At 43.0% G+C, this 15,705-nt stretch overlaps 1 protein-coding gene across 5 annotated transcripts in view; it reads left to right on the top strand.

The window, feature by feature from the left end:
• Window positions 1–15,417, top strand: part of SQOR (sulfide quinone oxidoreductase) — a 64,497-nt gene extending 49,080 nt beyond the window's left edge. For all 5 annotated transcript variants that reach the window (XM_033190225.1, XM_033190224.1, XM_033190223.1 and 2 more), the window contains 4 exons: window positions 7,055–7,238; window positions 12,818–12,885; window positions 13,184–13,362; window positions 15,110–15,417. In XM_033190225.1, coding sequence (XP_033046116.1) covers window positions 7,055–7,238; window positions 12,818–12,885; window positions 13,184–13,362; window positions 15,110–15,167 — 489 coding nt within the window. In that variant the 3' untranslated portion in view covers window positions 15,168–15,417. The remainder of the gene's footprint in view (window positions 1–7,054; window positions 7,239–12,817; window positions 12,886–13,183; window positions 13,363–15,109) is intronic.
• Window positions 15,418–15,705: the final 288 nt, after the last annotated feature.

Below are 15,705 nucleotides of genomic sequence, written 5' to 3'. Positions count from 1 at the left end.
TCAACTTTTCCTGGCATCAAGTGACTTGAAGTAGCCAAAAATATTCCACAACTTCGGTTACTGCTTAGAGGTAAGGGAGGGCTTCCTCGCATGCAAGATCTGGTGATTGTCTCAATTGGCGGAGTGTGAGAAACAGTCCTGCTTGTGAGCAGGAAGTAACCCTGTGGGTAGTTCAAGAAAACAGGGATTGGTTGGGCATGGTGGCTCACACCTGTAATCCCAGCACTTTGGAAGGCCAAGGCAGGTGGATCACTTGAAGTCAGGAGTTCGAGACCAGGCTGGCCAACATGATGAAACCCTGTTTCTACTAAAAATACGAAAATTAACTGGGCTTGATGGTGGGTGCCTGTAGTCCCAGCTACTGGGGAGGTTGAGGCAGGAGAATCGCTTGAAGCCAGGAAGTGGAGGTTGCAGTGAGCCGAGATCATGCTATTGCACTCTAGCCTGGGCAACAGAGTGAGACTCCATTTCAAAAAACAAAACAAAACAAAAAACAACAACAACAAAAAAAAAACAAAAAAAAAAGAACAACAGGGATGTCTTTCACCTGTGGAAGAGGCTATCTGTAAAAATATTTCCCCTTGAAGGATCTGGCCAGAGCTACCATGCTTCTTGGAAAGATTTGGCCTTTGTTGCATGGGGTTGGTCTTGGTGTCTGAGTTTCTTCTTCTGTGAAGTGGGAATAGTACTTTCTAGAGGTGTTATGAGGTTAAGAACAAGATGTAAAATCATCTGGAGAAGCATGCATGGAAGAATATTTGTTTACATCATTTTGGCAAAAGCTGTTGGCAATGAGAAAATGTTACAGAGTCACATTTTATTCATTCAGAATTTTTCAAGAAATCAAGGGTTCCATAAAAAGGAATTTTGAAGTGAGCCAAAGACTAGACTTCTTCAAAACTTCAAAACTTCAAATTTTAAGCTTTTTAGCTCTACTCTTCCTAAAATTTATTGATACATCTTTCCTTTTTAAAATAGTATACTAAATATCACTTGAAATGTTACTGATGATTCAGGGTCATAATTTTAAAAACTTTTGTTTGGAAATAATCTCAGGCCAGGCACTGTGGCTCTTGCTTATAATTCTAGCACTTTGGGAGGCTGAGGCAGGCGGATCACTTGTGGTCAGGGGTTCGAGACCAGCCTGGCCAACATGGTGAAGCCCCATCTCTACTAAAAATACAAAAATTAGCTGGGTGTGGTGGCATGTCCCTGTAATCCCAGCGACCCGGGAGGCTGAGGCAGGAGAATTGCTGGAACCCAGGAGGTGGAGGCTGCAGTGAGCTGAGATTGTGCCACCGCACTCCAGCCTGGGTGACAGAGTGAGACTCCATCTCAAAAAAAAAAAAAAAAGAAAAGAAAGAATCTCACTTAGAGAAGTTGCAAAATAAAAATAGTACAAAGAAAATTGTATGTAGCTTTTACCTAGATTCACTTATAGAATTTTACCCCATTTGCTTTAGCTTTATCATTTGATTTCCTTCCTTTCCTTTCCTTTCTTTCTTTCCTTCTCTTTCTTTCTTTCTTTCTTTCTTTCATCTTTGTCTATCTATCTATATCTTTCTGTCATCCATCCATCTATCCATCCATCCATCTATATCTGGTTTTTCCAAAGGAAATTTACATATATCATGCATCAGGTCTCTTTAGCCCCAAATACTTTAGTGTTAATTTTCTAAAATAGGAGTGTTCTCTTACATAACCACAGTACAATTATCAACTCAGTACATTTAGCACAGATACAAGTTTTTAACTTACTATTTGTATTCCAGTTTAGTTGAGTGGCCCAACTGTGTTTATAGCATTTTTTCCTCCAGTGCAGGACTCAGGCTACAGTCAGGTACTGCATTCAATTGTGAGGTCTATTTAGCCTCCTTTAATCTGGGACATTTCTATAGCTTTTCTTTGTCTTCTATGATGTTGATATTTTGAAATAATATAGCCCTCTTGCCACCGCTTTTCTTTCAGTAGAATGTTCCTCATTTTGGGTTTGTTTATGTTTTCTTGTGATTAGTTTCAGGCTCTGCTATTTATTTATTTATTTTTGAGACAAAGTCTTGCTGTGTTACCCAGGCTGGAGTGCAGTGGCACAATCTCAGCTCACTGCAGCCTCTGCTTCCCAGGTTCAAGTGATTCTCCTGCCTCAGCCTCATGAGTAGCTGAGACTACAGGTGCGCACCACCATGCCTGGCTACTTTTTTTTATTTTTATTTTTAGTAGTGACGGGGTTTCACCATGTTGGCCAGGCTGGTCTCAAACTCCTGACCACAAGCCATCCGCCTGCTCGGCCTCCTGATGCTGGGATTACAGGCATGAGCCACCACGCCCGGTCTCAGGCTCTGTTTTTTAGACTGGAACATTGCGAAAGCATTGTGCCCTTCTAAGGTATCACATTTGCAAGCATATCATGTTCATCTGCCCTTCATTGGTGATGTTAATTTTGATCAGCAGACAAGATGTGGTCCAGTTTTTCCATTGAATAATTGCAATTTGTTTTCTCCCTTGCTACTAATAAGAAGTCTGTGGGAAGACACTTTAAAACCATGCAAATAGTCTACTCATTCAAGTCTCCCCACTAGAGTTAGCATCCGTTGGTGATCCTTGCCTAATCAAATCTTTACTATGGGTGGTTGCAAAATAATGATTTTCTAACTGTAACATTTCCGGCACGTTTACCAGCAAGCTCTTGGCATTCTTTCAGCAAGAGTCTTTGCTTCTCTCTTAGTTAATTCACTATTACCATGAACTCATGAGTTCCTAGTTTTTTTCCAATGGTGTATCATTCATTATTGTTTTTAATTATTTTGGTGCTCAGATTGTTCTGGATTTGGTCAGTAGGTGCCCCTTCCAGCTGGCTCTTGTGCCCCATCATGTGTTCGGGCACTTCCTTTACTTTCTGGCGTCACAGGTTGTCCCAGGCTCATCTAGCATCTCTCTGCAGCAGCTCAGGGTCATCGTTTTGAAAAGCTCCTGTGTAGTTATGAACAAAGAGGCTAAATGTTTGGAGCTAGTTATCACTTTATGAAAGGGTCTCAAATTCCTGCTCTTTGTTTTTATGTGTGTCCTTTGTGTAGTTTTCCTTTTTCCTGGCTGTCAGGCAGTTGTAAGTGACTTTGGACGGTCCCTCCAGCTTTAGCTGTTTTAAATTGCTGCTCCTCAAATGGGCTCCCTCCAATGGGCTCTGAGCGAGAGCCTGAAGCATGTCTTTCTGAGCAAAGTGTGTGAACTTGAGGCATGAACTGAACTTTGTCAGTACTTTGGTTCTCAGCTGTCCTCTGGATTGCTGCGGTTATAGGTAGGGATGTGGATACATGAATGGTTATTCTTCTTCTAAAGGGTTTGTCATGAAAGAAGATATTTGTGTCCCTTTTGCATTATAGGATTTCAGGTCAGATAGTTAGTTCCACTCTTAAAATCTGAATTTCAAAAAATCCACCAGAAGGATTTAAAGCTGTGGCTCTTAACCCTGGCTACACATTAGGGAGCTTTTAAAATGTGCTGATGCCTGGTCTCCCTACCAGAGGTTTTAGTTAATTGGTACAGATTGAGGATGGGGAGTTTCAAAAATTCCCCTAATGACTCTCGTGTTCAACCAGGATTGAGAACAACTGATGTAAAGAATTGTGCTGGGCTCGGTGGCTCACGTCTGTAATCCCAGCACTTTGGGAGGCCCAGGCGGGTGGATCACGAGGTCAGGAGTTTTAAGACCAGCCTGGCCAAGATGGTGAAATGCTGTCTCTGCTGAAAATACAGAAATTAGCCAGATGTGGTGGCAGGAGCCTGTCATCCCAGCTACTAGGGAGGCTGAGGCAGAGAATTGCTTGAACCCGGGAGGCGGAGGTTGCAGTGAGCTGAGATTGTGCAACCGCACTCCAGCCTGGTCGACAGATGGAAGTTCAGACTCAAAAAAAAAAAAAAAAGTAAATGTAACCCGAAGTTTATAATTTTGAATCTTTATTAGAGAACTTGTGAATTGATCCCAGTCCCCTAAGTTTAAAAAAATCTAAACTGTTTTACACCACAGAGTCCAAGAACTAGAAGAGACTTTGGAGACTGTCTAGTCTAGTACATTTCTTTATGGATAAGCAAATTAAAGACCAAAGAGGTGAAGTGACTTGTCCAAGTAATAGCATTCTGTTTCTATTTTTCTTTGTAAATGAACCTGTTCCTTCGAGATTGTAGGAATGTGATCCACAGGTTTTACATGTCAGAATCACTAGCAGATTTTGTTAAAGTACAGATCCTGTGCTTTACCCAGATCTACTAGATTGGGATCTCGGCATGGTACAGCCTGGGAACCTGGGACTTTTCCACAAGTCTCCCAAATGCTGCTAATAAACATTAAAGTTTGAAAACCACCACACTGAATGGACTATGTATGTTAATAAAGGAGAACCAAGTTATTTATCCTATATAGTTACAGAAATAAATGATGGATAATGAACAAGTTACAACTAAGTGCCAATGTTTGTTTTCCTTCCTTCCTTCCCTCCTTCCTTCCTTCCTTTTCTTCCTTTCTTCCTTTCTTCCTTTCTTCCTTTCTTCCTTCTTTCCTTCTTTCCTTCTTTCCTTCTTTCCTTCCTTCCTTCCTTCCTTCCTTCCTTCCTTCCTCCTTCCTTCCTTCCTTCCTTCCTTCTTTCTTTTTCTTTTTCTCTCTTTTTTTGAGACAGAGTCTCACTCTGTCACCCAGGTTGGAGTGCAGTGGACAACCATGGCTCATAGCTCACTGCAGCCTCTACTTCCCAGGCTCAGGCAATCCTCCTACCTCAGCCTCCTGAGTAGCTGGGTCTGTAGGCATGCACCACCATGCCCGGGTAATTTTTGTAAAGACTGGGTTTTACTATGTTGCCCAGGCTGGTCTCAAACTCCTGGGCTCAAGTGATCTGCCTGCCTTGGCCTCCCAAAGTGTTGGAATTACAGGTGTGAGTCACCACACCCGACCCGGTGTTAATTTCTTTTTCTTTCTTTTTTTTCTTTTGGAGGCAGGATCTTGCTCTGTCATCCAGGCTGGAGTGTAGTGGTGTGATCTTGGCTCACTACAATCCCCACCTCCCGGCCTCAGGCAAGCCATCCTCCTACCTCAACCTCCTGAGGAGCTGGGACAACAGGCATGTACTACCACGCCCAGCTAACTTTTTGTATTTTTGGTAGAGAGGGGTTTTACTACGTTACCCAGGCTGGTCTCAAACTCCTGAGCTCAAGCCATCTGCCCACCTTGGCCTCCAAAGTGTTGGGATTACAGGCATGAGCCACTACACCTGGCCATTAATTTCTAATAAATCCATAAAGTAGACCCTAGTATTTCTTCTTTTGTAGGATGTTAGGAAAAACTCCATACCTTTATGATGATTATGTGAAAGTATTTAGCTTTTCTTTTAGAAAAGAGGTGTGGAATTTATGTGTACTTGTGAAATTCAAACACATTGACTCCATCAAGATGACTCTAGTAAGGTTTAGACCTCGGTTCAAAAACGTAGTTCTAGGTCAGCTATGGTAGCTTGCATCTGTAATCCCAGCACTTTGAGAGGCTGAGACAGGTGGGTTGCTTGAGCCCAGGAGTTCAAGACCAGCCTGGCAACATAGCAAGACTGAGTCTCTACTAAAAACAACAACAACAACAACAAAAAACTAGCTGGGTGTGGTGGTGCATGCCTGTAGTCCCAGGTATTTAGGAGGCTGAGGCAGGAGGATTGCTTGAGCCCAGGATTTAGAGGTTATAGTGTGCTATGATCAAGCCACTCCCCTGCAGTCTGGCAACAGAATGAAACACTGTCTCAAAAGTAGTTCTAGTTGACTGCAGAAATGCAGACAGGGAATTAATAATTTGGTGGATGATAGTTGTTGACATTTCATCCATTATCCTGCAAACATGCGTTCAGTTTTAATGTTCATTAACAGACCTGGCCTCAGGGACCCATGTCCCCAAGAGCCACCCTCCACCCAAGATTATCCTGCAGACGAGAAGCAGCCATTTGCAGTGCTCCTTCCCTGAGGTTAATTAAGCTTCTATTTGTCTGAGAGTTGTAATAAGTACAAATCATCTTCCTAATTCCCATTGCCATCAGTGACTGCTGAGCCTTTCTGAGGGCATGGGACCATTGGACTTCTTATGGAAATGGAGGGCTATTTACTGTCTCACAAGGTTGGAATTGTCTTGAAACGCTTACGTTTTTACCCTAATGACATGTCGTGAACATCTCAGTCAGTGTGTCCTTAACCGGACCCACTAGCAAATTGATGAAGCTGCTGGATGGAGTTTGTTAAAAATAAATAAAAAGCATAATAAGAACCAACTACAAAATGTGAAAGAATATTACATAAACAAAAAAAATTAAATGAACCCTCAAAAGTGATTAGGATGGGTCAGTGCACCACTACCAAGGGTAACTTTGATAACGGTGTTTTGGAAAAAAATTCACCTCTGCCTTCTGCACTGAAAAGTAAATCCAGTACTGAATCAGACCCCTGGCTCCTTTTCCAAAGAGCTAGCTAATATTTTTACCACCTCTTTTCATCTTAAATTGGTGTTCTGACAGTTTCCTTTATGTGTTTTGAAGTTGACACATATTTGGGAATGATGCTTTCTTACCAGCTCCTAACACGTCCTTTACAAGTTTAAGGGATGCTGAGCATCACCTTACAGAATAACACGGAGGTGCTAAAGTTTACAAGTTGACAGCTGAGGGTCAGGGAGACTGCAACTGAAATATACCACCCCTTTATTTTAGTATTAATGAAAACATCAGTGGAGTCTTTCAGAATTATTAGTAAGCTTCACTCCAATATCTCATGTACCCCTATGTGTGTGGCCACAGGGATCTCTTGGTCTCTATGGGGAGATCATGTCAACTGAGAGAATGGTTATTTAGCTTATCACCACCCCCCAGGAGAGCACATAAGGTCTTGGAGAGGGTGCGGACTGATACAAGTGCTGATTGTATAATGCTCCATGCAGCCATAGCGCAGTGTATGGAGTAAGGAAGTTCAGGGGAGAGCTTTTGGAGCTGTGGAAATATTGAATAAATGAAAATGTGGATTCTCTCCTTGTGTGTAGTATGAAATGCTTCATGTCACACCACCAATGGGCCCACCAGATGTCCTCAAGACCAGTCCTGTGGCTGATGCTGCTGGTTGGGTGGATGTGGATAAAGAAACTCTGCAACACAAGAGGTACCCAAATGTGTTTGGGATTGGGGACTGCACCAACCTTCCTACGTCAAAGACCGCTGCTGCAATAGGTAAAATAACCAGCTCTATTTCTCTCTTTCTCAAAAAGATGTCACCTCGAGGCACTACTGTAACAAAAACAAAAGCTTGGCATCTGCCTGTAATCCCAGCACTTTGAGAGGCTCAGGCAGGCAGGTCGTTTGAGGCCAGGAGTTTGAGACCAGCCTGGCCAACATGGTGAAACCCCATCTCTACTAAAAATACAAAAATTAGTCAGGCGTGTGGCAGGCGCCTGCAATCCCAGCTACTCAGGAGGCTGAGGCAGAAGATTGCTTGAATCCGGGAGGCGGAGGTTGTAGTGAACCAAGCTCGCACCACTGCATTCCAGCCTGGATGACAGAGCAAGGCTTCATCTCAAAAAAAAGACTTGGCACCAACAGCATTCCATTAATAATGAAGAAAGTTCTGTGTCCTAAATATGACTTTGACCTTCCTAAGACAGAAGCAAGTTGTCAATGAACCCAGTGTCATATGAAGCAAAAAGTGCCTTTGGAGTGCTCTGCCCCAGAGTAGCGTGATCTTATCTACCTTTTCTAGGTCAGAGGGGTTGTCAGAAGAAGGGGCCTTAGAGGGACTGCATCACTTTTCCAGCTCTCTTGAATTCTGTTACTTCTCATACTGCCATGCTGGCATCCCTGGTATTCTTTGCCTCTGCCACCAGGCAGCTTGGCTATTTTTCTTCTGCCTGAAACACCATAAAGCTCGGGAAGCATTTGTTTTCCCAGAAAACACATGCAAGTCAATGAAAGCTTGCAGACCAGAAAATTGTCCTGTTAAGACAAATACAGTGGAGCATGTCCTGAGTGGTACATGATTAAGGCCTCAGCCTGGAAAACTAAATTCTTCACCTCGATGTTCTGCACCAGCAGTGATGGGGAGAATTGCCTTTTAGATTCTGTCCTCTACTGACAGGAACTGTCTTTTCTGGATGCTATAAAACACAAGACCTCCAGTATGGTAGTGTTTTGTGTGAATGAGATGCCTGTGGAACAGATTGTGGTACTTTTGCTGACTATTTCGACCTCAAGATAGACTATCTAGGAAACTCACTGAATGTCTTTTTCATTATTCATGCTAATTTCCTCCCAAGTTTTTATTTTAAAAAATCTCAGACCTATACAAATTTGAAATAAATTATAATACTCATATATCTTTCAGGTATTAACCAATTATTAATATTTTGTGACATATGCTTCATTGTATTTATGTATATATGTATATTATATATATAATGTGTATGTGTATATATATAAATATTTATATATATATATATTTTTGGTGGGGGGACAGAATTTCACTCTTGTTGCCTGGGCTGGAGTGCCGTGGCATAGTCTTAGCTCACTGCAACCTCTGCCTCCCAGGTTCAAGCAATTCTCCTTCCTCAGCCTCCCAAGTAGCTGGGATTACAGGCACCCACCACCACACCTGGCTAGTTTTTGTATTTTTAGTAGAGATGGGGTTTCACCAAGTTGGCCAGGCTGGTCTCGAACTCCTGGCATCAGGTGATCTGCCCCCCTTGGCCTCCAAAGAACTAAGATTATAGGTGTGAGCCACGGCGCCCAGCCTGTATTTATGTATATTTTCCTAAAGATGTCCTTTGTCGTCCCAGCCCCTCCTTAAATCCACCAGCCAGTCAAGGATCACACACTGCATTGGGCAAAATGCCTCTTTGGTCCCCTTTAATATAGAGCAGGCCTTCTGACATTTGTTCCTTTACTTTCATGACATCGACATTTTTGAAGATTCCAGGCCAGTTACCTTGTAGAATACCCCACAATTTAGAATTGTCTAGTTGTTTTCTTATGGTTTGATTCAGGTTATATGTTTTGGCAAAAATCTCCGTGCCTGAGGCTGTGTACCTCCCTCTGCGGCACCTCAGGAGCCCGTCACGTTAGTTTGTCTTGTCTTTGGTGAAGCTTGACTTCCTCACTGGGTTAAGGGGTGTTCTCTGTCTCTCTCTTTCATTGTAAAAGTACTCTCTCTCTTTGTAATTTATAGGTAGTCTGTGGGGTGATGCTTTGAAATGACATTCATTTAATGCAAGCCTGCTGAATTTATGTGGTGAAACTACCTGTGATGTGAGGCCCAGATTACCCGGCTTTTAGCCTTCTTCAAACAAATATTTAATTCGATGTTCCAGATAGATAAGACTGAATATGACTGAACAAAAATATTCTAAGTGGCAAGTCTTTTGCTCCAAGTCCTGCAGTGCATCTGCGTGGCTTCCATGGTCCCCCAACCACGGAGGGCGTGTCCCTGTTGTTTTTACATTTGTGTCTTACAATCTGCAACCTATTCTATGGTTGCTCTAGAGCTTATATAATGAGTCCACTCTTAATTATATCTGGATTGTTTCCAACCCATTTTTATTCAAACAGTACCATAATGAGTGCTCTTTACCTGTTATTTAGGTTGGTGCAAAAGTAATTGCAGTTTTTGCCATTAAGCGTAATGCCATTAACCACAATTACTTTTGCACCAACCTAATATTTCACCTCTGTGAAAGTCTGTTTACTCTTCTCTTCAATGCCCAAATTACAATAGTACTAGCTTTTCCCAAGCAGATCTTCATTTCTTCTTAGATTCCCTTCCCCAAATCCTCTGAGTATCCCAAGGCAATGCCACACTTTTTCCACAAATCTGTCGTTGGGTTTACTTGCCACCAAGCCTCGGTCCAGACCCCTATGCCATTGTGAGCAAGACCCATCTTGCCATGTTGAATCTGGCTTTCCTGAGCTCATGTCCCCTTCTCTGCTTCTCTCTGCCCCAGGATGCTCCTTTAATCACTCTCAGCACAGCTAAGATCAGGATGTGGCATTTAACAAAAGTTAACTGAAGGCCCGGGCATGATAGAAGGGGATTGTAATACCAGGCAAAACCCAACTCCCACACACCTGCACCCATGCACGCTTTAAGTCTAGATGTTGAGTGACTGCTTCCTGGCTTCACAGGCCTCACCTGTGTGCAGTGGCACCCAGTAGATGTCTCTGCTCCTTTTCTGTTGGCCTTGGTGTCCTGCTGCTGTGGCCTCCTCAGGTGTTCTCAGTTCAGATTCCAAGCTCTTTATGGCCCTCAAAGAGGAACACAGTTTTCCAAAAGGGAAATATGATCTTTAGAGATGTTGCTTTGCCCACAGTGAATATAGCCATTTAATTTTTTTTCTTGTTTTAGAGACAGGGTCTCGCTCTTTTGCCCAGGGTGGAGTGTAGTGGAGCAAACACGGCTCACTGCAGCCTTGACCTCTTGCGCTCAAGTGATCCTTCCACTTCAACACCCCCAAGTAGCTGGAACTGTAGGCATGTGTCACCATACCCAGCTAATTTTTAAAATATCTGTAGAGATAGGGTCTCCCTATATTGCCCAGGCTGGTCTCAAACTCCTGGGCTCAAGCGATCCTTCTGCCTTGGCCTCCCAAAATGTTGGGATTACAGGCATTAGCCACCACGCTTGGCCTCATTTAATATCTATATATTTTTAGATGGAGTCTTGCTTTGTTGTCCAGGCAGGAGTGCGGCGGCATGATCTTGGCTCACTGCAACCTCTGCCTCCTGGGTTCAAGCAATTCTCTTGCCTTAGCCTCCTGAGCAGCTGGGATTACAGGCACCTACCATCACACCTGGCTATTTTTTCTATTTTTTGTAGAGATGTGGTTTTACCACATTGGTCAGGCTGTTCTTGAACTCCTGAACTCAAGTGATCCACCCACCTCAGCCTCCCACAGTGCTGGGATTACAGGCGTGAGCCACCACGCCCAGCCTCATTTAATATTTTTAAGCAGAGTTGTTTACTCTTCATTTTTTGGACCCCCACCCATTCCAGAAAAAATATCATTGCTTCTTTGATTTGGGCATCAGTCAAACTATAGTTTATGGGCCAATGCAGTCCACTGCCTGTTTTTGTATGGTGGAAATTTTGTTTTTTGTTATTACATAATATCTTTGATTTGCCATTGGCCCACAAGGCCTGCAATTTTTCTTTACAGAAAAAGTTTGCTAACCCCTGATTTGGGAGATTACAAAATAACCACTCCAATAAGCATTTTATAATACAAAGGTAACCCATCTTTCCTCAAAAGTGAATCCCATGTTCTACTTCTAGAGACACAAACTGCTGTATCTTTATTTTATTTTATTTTTGAGACAGAGTCTCACTCCTTCATGCAGGCTGGAGTGCAGTGGTGCGATCTCAGTTCATTGCAACCTCTGCCTCCGAATTCAAGCAATTATTGTGCCTCAGCCTCCTGAGTAGCTGGAATTGCAGGAGCAGCACCATGCCTGCCTAATTTTTTGTATTTTTAGTAGAGACAGGTTTCACCATGTTGGCCAGGCTGGTCTCAAACTCCTGGCCTCAAGTGATCTGCCCACCTTGGTCCCCCAAACTGCTGAGATTACAGGTGTAAGCCACCATGCTCGGCCACAAACTGTTGTCTCCTTAAAAGGGCAGTCTTTTTTTTTTTTTCTGAGATGGTGTCTTACTTTATCGCCAAGGGTGGAGTGCAGTGGTACGATCTCGGCTCCCTGCAACCTCCACCTTCTGGGTTCACGCAATTCTCCTGCCTCAGCCTCCTGAGTAGCTGGGATTACAGGCGTGTACCATCATGCCTGACTAATTTTTGTATTTTTAGTAGAGATGGGGTTTCATCATATTGGCCAGGTTGGTCTTGAACTCCTGATTTCAAATGATCCACTTTCCTCTGCCTCCCAAAGTGTTGGGATTACAGGTATGAGCCACAGTGCCCATCTGGGCAGTCTTAATTATTCAAAATTGAACACAAACTGGGTTTAGATTATATGAAGAAACTATTACTAATATTTGGGGTGTGAAAATACTGTGGGTTTGTGTGAAGAAAATTCCCCATCAGAGATACAGACAGGAAGATTTATGAGTGAATTGATGTGATATCTGCTCTAAAAATACAGCAGGAAAAAAAATAGCATGAGTGATGAGATGGATTAAACAAAATGATGGAATTTGAATATTTTCCTAATAAAAAAGGCAGTCTCGCCACTCTTGCCAAAGAAAAACAAAAAAAAATCCTGATGTATGTATGTATCTGTCTGTCTGTCTGGCTATCTAGGAAAGAGACAGAGAGATGGAAATACAGGTATATCTCTGTATGTATATCTATATCCACCTGGTCCTGCCTCAGCCAGAACAGTGCAGGGGAGAGGAAGGCATGCTTTGTCTTATTGGAAATGCCTGGGGCCACCAATCCAGACTGCCTGTGAACAGGGACACAGGGATAACCCGCATGGCCAAGAATACTAAGTGGACACACAGACTAAATTGACAGCCTCAACCCCAGGAGGAGAGGCAGTGGTTTTGGGGTAGGTCCATCCTTACAGCCACACTGGAGAGAGTCAGCTCTTTAGTTTCAAACCCATGGAAACACATGTGCGGGCCTTTCACGAATTAAAGAATCCCCTCTGGTAGTCAATTTCAATTAGTAAGAAGGTCATGTTCTAGTCACAGTTTCCAGGGATGGGAAATGGAATCTTCTTAACTTGTTTACATTAAAGTTATTTGCAAATTAGTTTCCATGGAAAACCTAGATGCTTACATTTTTCTGACTTTCCCATTTCTCTTATAGCTGCCCAGTCAGGAATACTTGACAGAACAATTTCTCTGATTATGAAGAATCGAACACCAACAAAGAAGGTTTGTGTGCCTTGTAAGAATCACTGTCTCAATGAGCATCTTCCATTCTGTGTGAAAGTCGTGTTTTCCCACAATTTTGCACTTTCTTCATTAGTGTCTCCAGTATGGGTACTACTGTTTTTGCCATTAGTACTATTTTTTTTGTAATATAATTTGCATTTTTCACAGTACAAAAAGTCAGAATATACAGAAAAGAAAAAAATATATAACCACTTACAACAAATAATAAATTCTAAAGTGTTAATATAGGACCATGAAAAAAATCTACTTTCCAACTCAGTCTGATTTACAATTTTAGTATGATGGCTACACATCATGTCCACTGGTGACCGGCTACAACCGTGTGATTCTTGCCGAGTTTGACTACAAAGCGGAGCCGCTAGAAACCTTCCCCTTTGATCAAAGCAAAGAGCGCCTTTCCATGTATGTCATGAAAGCTGATCTGATGCCTTTCCTGTATTGGAATATGATGCTAAGGTAAGTGTGCTGCCTGGTTCCTGGATGAGGAAAGGGATTTATAGCACATCTCCACCCGCACGGGATGTAGCCTCTTTTCTTCATTGTTAGCAGTGACCAACTGTTCTGTCTTCCATACTCTAGGCCCTCTTTTGCTGCTGGATAAATAATAATAGTAAATCACTTTCACATATCAAGTACTCTATCATCTGCTACCTTACTTTTTTTTTTTTTCTTGAGATGGAGTCTTGCTCTGTTGCCCAGATTGGAGTGCAGTGGCACGATCTTGGGTCACTGCAACCTCCACTTCCGGGGTTCATGCAGTTTTCCTGCCTCAGCCTCCTGAGTAGCTGGGATTACAGGTGCCTGCCACCATGCCTGGCTAATTTTTGTATTTTTAGTAGAGACGGGGTTTCACCATGTTGGCCAGGCTGGTCTCAAACTCCTGATCTCAAGTGATCCACCCACCTCGGCCTCCCAAAGTGTTGGGATTACAGGCGTGAGCCACCACGCCCGGTCCCTTACCTTTGTTTTTATTATGTTATAGGAAAAACCAAACAGTAAGAGCACGGACTTTGGAGTTAGACCTGTATTTGAGTCATACTTCTGCCATTAGCATGGCAGAAGTCATCAGCAGTGTCATGCTATTAGCAGGACATACATAGCTGTGTGTCCCAGGGAAGTTCTGTTTAATTTAATTTAAACACTATTTGTGTTTAAATTTCTCATCTGCAAAATGAAAGTAACATTGCCTACCTCACAAGATGGAGGTTAATGAGATAACACATAAAGAGGCAGGCACATAGTAGGGATTCAATAAGTAAACAGAGTAATAAAAATTCCTCTTCTTCATTCTTTTTTTTTTTTTTTTTTTTTTTTTTTTTGAGATGGAGTCTCGCTCTGTCGCCCAGGCTGGAGTGCAGTGGCCGGATCTCAGCTCACTGCAACCTCCACCTCCTGGGTTCAAGCGATTCTCCTGCCTCAGCCTCCCAAGTAGCTGGGATTACAGGAATGCGCCACCATACCCAGCTAATTTTTGTATTTTTAGTAGAGAAAGGGTTTTGCCATGTTAGCCAGGCTGGTCTCAAACTCCTGGCCTCAAATGATCCACCTGCCTCAGCCTCCCAAAGTGCTGGGATTACAGGTGTGAGCCACTGCATCCAACCACTCTTCATTCTAAAAGCTGATGACCTCATTTTACTTTTCCAAACTCATATGAGAGAGAAATCAAGGTGTCTACACCAGTGGTCCTGAACCAAGAGTGATCTTCCTATCCCTTGCTGCCCTGGGGACATTTGACAATTTCTGGAGACGTTTTTTGTTTGTTACAACTGGAGGGGCGCTACTAGTGAGCAGAGGCCAGGGATACTGCTGAACATCCTATAATGCCAGGTCAGCCCCCAACAGCAAAGAATTATCTGGTCCAAAATGTCAATAGGGCGGAGATTGTGAAATGCTGACCTACAGTTAATTATGAGCTAATGGAAAGCAGAAAGAGTAGCAGCTTGCATGTAGTAGAGGCTTTAGACACGTTTGCCAAATTGAGTCAGTACGTCCAGGCTTACACAGCTAGTCAGTGTCAAAGCTAGGACTGAAAGCAGGTTATCCCCTACTAGTCATGGGATCTTTCCAACTCACTAGACAATCTTGCTTCATGTGCTGATAAACGTGCTCTGTGTGCAGCCCGGCTTCCCTTTCAGCATCCTCCTGACTGAAGTCGCCCCATCTCTCTTGCTGCAAGTACATTTTTTTGTGTTATTTCTTACAGGGGTTACTGGGGAGGACCAGCAATTCTGCGCAAGTTGTTTCATCTGGGTATGAGTTGAGGCTGGCTCAGCACTTGCTCATTTGGATGGCTTCTGGGCCAAAACTGCAGTCACTGAATGACCAAGAGCAGCACGAAGGACTTGGAACCTATCCTTGTAAAGAGTTTCTTGATGGATAATGGTGACCACATGCCTCCCTTTTCAGTACCTTTGAACAGCAACCATGTGGGCTGCTCATGATGGGCTTGATTATTTGGGAATAATAAAACAAAATAATGCTTTTATTTTCTGAATAATGGTTTGTCACTGATTGTGTTCTATGAGAAAATTTTATCTTGGCTGGTAGGGATGAAAAGTTCCAGCACTTGGGAGAAAAACGTGGTGGTGGTGAGCTAGCTTACGTGTTATCTACTGTGAGTATTCAGCTGACAGCTGGCATAATTTCAAAGAGCCTATTTGGATTCACTGAAAAGGGTCATTCCAGGGACAATATTGTTTCAAACATAGTGTGCAGTAGCCCTGAACACGTGCTGCTTAGAACTCCTGCCGCGGGAGCACAGCGGAGTAAGAGCCCAGCTGCCACCCCTCTGGTTCCACC

Source organism: Trachypithecus francoisi, unplaced genomic scaffold (assembly GCF_009764315.1).
Source record: "Trachypithecus francoisi isolate TF-2019V2 unplaced genomic scaffold, Tfra_2.0 Lachesis_group3, whole genome shotgun sequence".
NCBI lineage: Eukaryota > Metazoa > Chordata > Mammalia > Primates > Cercopithecidae > Trachypithecus > Trachypithecus francoisi.
The sequence above is the reverse complement of the archived record's forward strand: the minus strand, read 5'-3'. Positions and strand labels throughout refer to the sequence as shown.